General features: G+C 34.9%; 1 protein-coding gene across 1 annotated transcript in view; it reads right to left on the reverse strand.

Annotated features, from left to right (window-relative positions):
* LOC105314511 (serine/threonine-protein phosphatase 6 regulatory ankyrin repeat subunit B-like) overlaps positions 1 to 6,613 on the reverse strand; it is a 17,353-nt gene extending 10,740 nt beyond the window's left edge. Inside the window, exons 1-5 of the mRNA XM_020002742.1 lie at positions 6,124 to 6,613; positions 4,845 to 4,910; positions 4,066 to 4,787; positions 3,975 to 4,014; positions 3,381 to 3,899 (exon numbers count right to left, since the gene is read on the reverse strand). Of these exons, the coding sequence (XP_019858301.1) occupies positions 3,381 to 3,899; positions 3,975 to 4,014; positions 4,066 to 4,787; positions 4,845 to 4,910; positions 6,124 to 6,613 (1,837 nt within the window). The remainder of the gene's footprint in view (positions 1 to 3,380; positions 3,900 to 3,974; positions 4,015 to 4,065; positions 4,788 to 4,844; positions 4,911 to 6,123) is intronic.
* Between the last annotated feature and the right edge of the window lie 1,029 nt (positions 6,614 to 7,642).

Raw genomic sequence — 7,642 nt, forward strand, 5'->3', positions numbered from 1 at the left:
TTGATAGTAAGTGTAAGCAGGTGATTCCATCTACGTCTTCTGCTAAAGCATCCAGTCCATACATCTCAATTAATGTTTTTACTGTTCTAAAATGTCCACCTTTACATGCTGTATGAAGTAAACCACGTCCTCTATTATCCATTACAAAAACACCTTGAGGATAAATACTGGATAAATAACGAAACACATCAATAGGATAAGTGTTACAAGCTGGGTAAAATACAGTGCGCCCTTTATTATCAGTAGCTGTAAGGAGATTAAGAAGAGTAGAACTACCAGTGACTGAAGACAGTAAAGCTTCAGCAGTATCCTCATAATAAGAGGCAGCTGCTAAGTGTAATGGTGTCTGTCCTTTCTTGTTAGTAATTAACAAGTCATTGTTAGATAGACTGGCTTTTAGTAATAGTGATACTATATTTTGTTGTTCGTGAAGGCAGGCTAAATGTAATGGTGTATTACCATCTTTATCTTGTACATTAATAAGTACAGCATTATGTGGATTATTGTCAGGACCATCTAATAAACATTTTATGTTACGTAACCAGACAGCACTTATTGATGGTATTATACTCTTACTCAGTAAATATTCTAATATTTCATATTCATTAGCTGATACAGCAACATGTAGTGGTGTACAGCCTTGATAATCAGTTACATTAGGATTACAATAATTATTATCAATGAGATACTTTAATACATTCAAGTGACCCCTCATTACTGATATGTGAACTGCTCCAAACCCTACATCATCAGTAGCTGATAGATTACACTTCTTACTAATAAGATATTTAATAACTTTTAACTGATTGAAGTACACTGCAGTAAGGAATGGAGTGCGACCATTTCCTCTCAATCCTTGAAAAGGTAGTTCAAGTGATGATGGTAAGTGTTCTATAATGTACTGGGCCAAATTTAATCTTCCTTCGCTACATGCTAAGTGAATAGAAGCCATTCCCTCATCATTCACAGCATAGAGATCTAATTCATGATTTTCTACTAGATTTAGATTACCACCATAAGAATCTGAATGAGCTAGTGTGTACTTGTTATTGTTAGTGTGATTAGTAATATCCACACTATACTCTTGACTGTACCATTCCAGTATATGAGTATGACCATAGCCTGCTGCTCCATGTAATGCTGTTATACCATATTTATCAGTAGCTAAAGGATCAAGCTTATACTGTTGTATTAGCAATTGTACTAGATCAAGATTACCTGATAAACAGGCAAATGTGACACATGTCTGATCAAGTTTATCTTTAGAATTTACATCGCATTTCATATCATTTATTAGGAATAAGACCAACTGAATATTACCACTCTCACAGGCGTAATGCAAAACTGTTTTACCTTCATTATTTCTTTGCTTAAGAATATTGTCACTTTTGTTCTGTGACGTTAAATGTTCAATAATGTACAGTACCAATCCCTGCCTTCCTTTTAAACATGCTAAGTGAATAGGAGCCATTCCCTCATCATTCACAGCACACAGATCTAACTCATGATTCTCTACCAGATGTTTGAGTATAGGAAGAGAGTCACTGTACTCACAGGTAATGTGAAGAACTGTTGATCCATTAGAAGTCTTAGCTGCTACATTACATTGAGGAAGACTAGTGAGATAAAGTACAACAGGAACATGGCCTCCTTCACATGCTTTATGAAGAACTGTACTACCAGTATTAGTAGTAGTGGCATTAACATCACACTGATACTTGTTGATTAGTTCCTGTAGACAATGTAGCTTGCCTCCATAAGCAGCTAAATGAGATAGTGTGTACTTGTTATGGCTAGTGTGATTAGTAATATCCACACTATACTCCTGACTGTACCATTCCAGTATATGAGTATGACCAGCTTCTGCTGCTCCATGTAATGCTGTTAAACCATACTTATCAGGATTAAATGGCTCAAGCTTATACTGTTGTATTAGTAATTGTACTAGATCAAGATTACCTGATAAACAGGCAAAAGTGATACATGTACTGTCACGTGTATTCTTAGCATTGACATCACACTTCATATCATTTATTAGAAATGTGACCAATTGAATATTACCACTTTCACAGGCTAAATGCAATGGTACTTGACCCTCATTGTCAGTAGAGTGTAGTAAACTAATGTATTGAGGATACTGACTGGTGATATGCTTAATAAAGTGAGTGTGACCTTCAATGATGAAAAATGAATAACATTCCTACCTTTGTTATCTGTTAGGCTCAGACTACACTTGTGATCCTTCACATATAATTCCAGTAGTAAAATATCCCCAGATTCAGCAGCATAATGAATTGGTAGCTTACCATTACTGTCAGCTTGATGAGGATCTAACTGATAGGTAGTTATTAATTCTTTAACAAGAGATAAGTTAAGAGACAGTGAGGCATAATGTAAAGCAGTGAGGCCATTCTTAGTGACTGCAGTAGGAGACAAACTTTGTTCAGTAATAAGATTCTGAACTAAATCAAAGTTACTACTCAGTGCAGCATGATGTACTAACGTGCGTCCTTCATTATCTGTTTTATTAATATCACAATGCGGTACCTCAATGAGATATTGAGTGATATCAATATGACCATTACGACAAGAATGATGAAGACATGTCATACCATACTTATCAGTGATATTAGGATCGCTGTTATGATTATTAATAAGATATTTAACAGAATTAATACTACCTGACAAACAGGAGTAGACTAATGGTGTATGACCATAAGTATCAGTATCATTAGCATTGAGATTATACTGAGATATGATATAACTTAATACACTAGTAGAACCTGACCGGGCAGCATAATGTACTGGAGACCTACCATCATTAGTTAATGTACAATTGATATTATATTCTTCTAATGCTTTCACTAGTAATGTACTGCCACTCCATGATGCCCAATGAAGTAATGACCGACCATCATTTGTAGTGGCATTGATGTCAAAGTTAGGGCAAGTGCTAGCTTTCTTGAGAAGTGAAGAAAACATTTTAACTCTTTCATTTCGTTTGATAAAATCAATATTTGTTTTTATTCCAGTATTATTAATAATATCAATAACTGATGCATCACTTTGTGCCATAAGCTTACTATACACAATACCAACTGGAATATGTATAGCTACATAACATGCCCAATGTAAACATGACTTACCAGTATTATCATTAACTAATAATGCTTCATTACCTTGAATACTAACAATATACTCAACAACTGATGATGAAGCATACAATGAAGCAATATGAAGTGGAGTCCTACCATATCGATCCTTTACATCAATTGATAATTGATATTGATTTAAAAAATACTTAAAAAGCTCGACACTTCTATTATTAATAGAACGACAAGTATAATGTAGTATGCCTCGTCCTAAATTATTAACTGAATCTGGTGAGAAGAGGTTTAATGATTCAAGCTTGTGGACTAATGCTAACTCTCCACTTTTACAAGCTAACAATGATAAAGAGGCACTGATACAATTAATCTGAGAAGTATTACAATTTCTCTCAATAAAGAATTCCACTAGGTCACAATGGCCCCCCATTGCTGAGTACAGTAATGCAGTGTTATTGCTATTGTCTGGTTGATCAGGAGGAACGTCACACGTGTCTACTAGATATTGTACTATAGATAAGTGGCCTTTATAAGATGCCATATGTATACTAGATACACTATTATCATCACCTTCATTAGGATCAATACCATATTGATCGATGAGTATTTGAAGGATCTCAATGTGTCCACCATATGATGCAGAGTGTAATGGAGTCCAACCATGAAGACCACGATGATTTGTGCTGTAACCAAACTTGTCAAGAAGCCATTGTACTTCATCTTTTAATCCTCTCCAAGCTGCTTCATGTAATGGTGTACTGGTATTCTCATACCATAATGGATCACATATATCTATAAATGAAGAATATTATTAGTAATACAAGTTATGTATGGAGGGATTGACTAAAGGTCAGTTCATGTACTTACCAATATCAGTGGATGAGTGCTTAACCTCTTCTATTGAGAACTGTAAAATTAAGAATAATATTAAAATTTTTTATAAATTATAATCACAAACCTCTCTTAGATCATATTTATCTTCACCACATGTTAGCTCAGTGATACCAATACTAGCTAACTGTTGCTGTAGCTTTGTAGTTAGAGGAAATAATAAAGAATAAAGATACTCAGGAATGAGGTAACCCAAACAGAGAGAGCCATCATAGACGAAACTGAAGTAAAGGTCATATTCAGGAATATCCAAACCTTTTGGTATTGCTCTACGAAAGAAGAATATGTCGTCCAGTGTGTAGTCATCTCTGTCAACTTTAGCAATCATTACTCGTGTACCAGGAGGAACACCTTTTACACCAAACTGTACAGCATCAGCATCTTTCAATAGTCCACCACTGTTTATAAAATAATCCTTTAACTTCTCTTCATATGATGACCAAGTTCTTTTTAATGAACGATTTTTTGGTAGAAATACTCCCACAAGTTTTATCATTAGTTTATAGTTGAACCATGATATGTATTTGTCTTGTAGTACGGTGAATAATTCTGATAATTTTTGGATATTTTTAAACTCTTCTCTAACTGCTTCAGCAGTTGTTTGCTGTTTTTTGTTAGGACCAAGTAGTGACATTGTGTGTGTAATGAGGTAGTCAATGATTTCAGGTAGATCACTTGATTTGAATGACTTTTTTGTTATTCGAATGGCCTCATCAAATTCATCTTGTAGATCATATAACTTGCTAGTTAATTCAAAGCTCTTTTCAGAAGAACCATATTTGGAGGTACCTAAATTGATGAATAGTTAGCATTAATAGTTGTATTAAAAGGAGGCAATATTATTACCTGTTGCTCTGTCAGTGCTTGCTGGTGACATAGCTACATCATTCATTACAGGAGTGATACTTCTTTCTGAAAAAATTAAAATAGTTAAAAATAAAATAACAAAAAATACAAAAACAAATTATGTGCTGATTATGTGGGACGACATTCTAGGAAATTTATTGTGAGAAATCTCATATTGCATTTTCTTAATCAAATTTTTATGCAGCTAAAAAAGTAAATGAGTGAAGATATTCATTACTGGAATTTGTACATAATGATATTCATTGCTTGATAATGATACTCATGTACTATATCAGTAGTGTGGCTTTTACTATGCAAGCAGTTGGCTTAATACCAAAAAAGGAGACAATTTATTTTGGCTACACAACCATTTGATTGGGTCATTTGGGTGGTCATTTGGATTAAAGTCATTTGGGCGGACAGCAGGGAAGGGTACATTGTATAAAGTAGTTTTGTTCTGACAGCACCCATGTCACGTGGATAGTGATGTCATGAAGATGTCACATTTAAAAGACTGTGCCCAACACACATGTTTCTATGAAAGGGACGAAAGAAAGTATTGGAACATTAGATTACTTTGCTATACTTACACACCCAAAAGATCAGCTAGAAAGCAGTAAATTCTATGTGTTAGAGTGCAACAACAATGTAAGTCCTGATGCAGATATAATATGCTAATCTATGAGTTCCAAAGGTCAACATACAGTCAATGTATTACAAATTTGTCATTATCATTCTGTTTTATATATTTTGTTATATTCAAAATGTTTTATTAATAATTATACATTACAATAAGTAGAAAAAGAAAGTGAAAAGGTGCAATTCAATGACAAAAATACTATTTATATGAAACAATAATAAAATAAAACCAAAATTCTTGTTTTATGGCATCCAGACCAACTTTGTTGCATATCACCTAGATGCATTTCCCTAATATACTTCTTCACGATCAAAGAGACGCTTGGTACTATCATTCTATACCTTGTTTTTCAGCTCAAAACTTGCCATTTTGATAATCATTCAATGCAACTTGTGGTCACGTGTCAAGGATAACCGAATCTGATTGGCTACGTACAATTCTGGATGTAGGATAAGACATCTTAGGCCATTGTACCAGACCCTTCCCTACTGTCCATCCCAATGACTGTAGGCTAGGGAATGGTCTGGCTAGCGAGATTAGCTACCCAACCCAACCTACACTAACACATAATGTATTATCATAGATACTGTGACACTGACAGTGATACTATTCATGACAAAACTCAACTAATATATGTACCTTTTGAACTAGTTGATCCTGCAGGTCGCATAGCTGGTAGAGGATGTTCACGAGCTATTTCATCAGCTAATGCTGGATCACCTCCTCCTTCTCTAACAGCTACACACACTCTCCTCCAACAAGGAATACCATTAGTCTGGTAGTCATCATAATCTTTCTTTAACCAATGCTCTAGTACTTTCTGCAGGGACGAGATAGTGTTTCCATAAGAACTAGCTTCTATGGCGTTGATAGTGTCTATTCTTAAACGAAAAGAAATGGCTATAGATTTCCAATGAGCTGAGAGTAGCCTGACTTTATCATAAACAGGATAGAAATCTTTGATACCTATCATTAAAGCAAAAAAACTCCTCTTAGAAATCAAAATTTTTTTTGAAAATTTCATGTAAACTTCATTAATGTCAAATATACCCACAAACTCACTTAGTTCTTTATTGCAAACATTTATAAAAGGAGCAGAGGAAGAACTAGGGCTTCTACTTGTAGCCATTGTTTGTGGAATGTATACTCCCACGCAAAAGTTGGTTAACTAGGCGTGGCTCACAAGCTCAGTAAAACTCCGTAGTCTCTAGATCAATGAATAGTATACGGAGTAGACACGTGGTTTGTAATGGCGTTCCTTGTCCAGTGTACTTGCAGAAAGCTTCTCTCCCTCTCTTCATCTCTTAGTAGAACACCATCAAAGAATCAGCTCTTGACTTCCAGACTATCTCATTTATTAAATAAAGGAGTGAGGACCCTACACACTGGAGTAAGGACATAATGTAATGTGTCTAATGTACCACTCCTCAGTGTAATCCGGTAATTAATTGGGTTAAAATTTGATTTAAAATTTAATCAACTGTCTACTGTATATGCCAAAAATTTTTAGGGAATTAAAATATAATTTAGCAAATTAGACATAAGGTGGGAATTAAAAATTAAGTGAATTTTTATGTATAATTGTTTTTGATTATGAATATTAAATTAAAGGCAGTGGCTATTTTTACGGGCCCGTAATCCGACCGTGGGTGGCTATTTTTACGGCAGGATGATTTATCTATGGATTTACTCATTTTAAAACCTGGGAAACACTCTAAAATAAAAAAAACTAAACCCTAAACCAACCTTGGGGACTCCTAACATACCAGGGGGCTCATGAAATGACTGGGGACGCTCTAAAAAAAACCGCCACCCTAACCCCTAAACCCTAAAAACAATAGCTAAGTAGGGGACTCCTAACATAACTAGGGCTCCTAACATAATTAGGGAACATAGCGAAGTAGAAAGATAAAAAAAATCAATTTGTGTAAAGTCAAAGCTGAATTCGAACCAGTGCCCGTCCGTATCCAACCCAGCGCCTTCCCCACTGTGCCACCACGATCCTGCTGCCTTATTGATGCTGATTGTCATCTTTATACGTCACTTCATTTCTATATTCCCTGCCGTAAAAATAGCTGTATACAATGAGATTACGGGACCGTAAAAATAGCCACTACGTAAATTAAATGGAGACTAGAATTTTTTACAATTATTGGAA

This window comes from Amphimedon queenslandica, unplaced genomic scaffold, assembly GCF_000090795.2.
Source record: "Amphimedon queenslandica unplaced genomic scaffold, v1.1 AMPQUscaffold_12847, whole genome shotgun sequence".
Classification (NCBI taxonomy): domain Eukaryota; kingdom Metazoa; phylum Porifera; class Demospongiae; order Haplosclerida; family Niphatidae; genus Amphimedon; species Amphimedon queenslandica.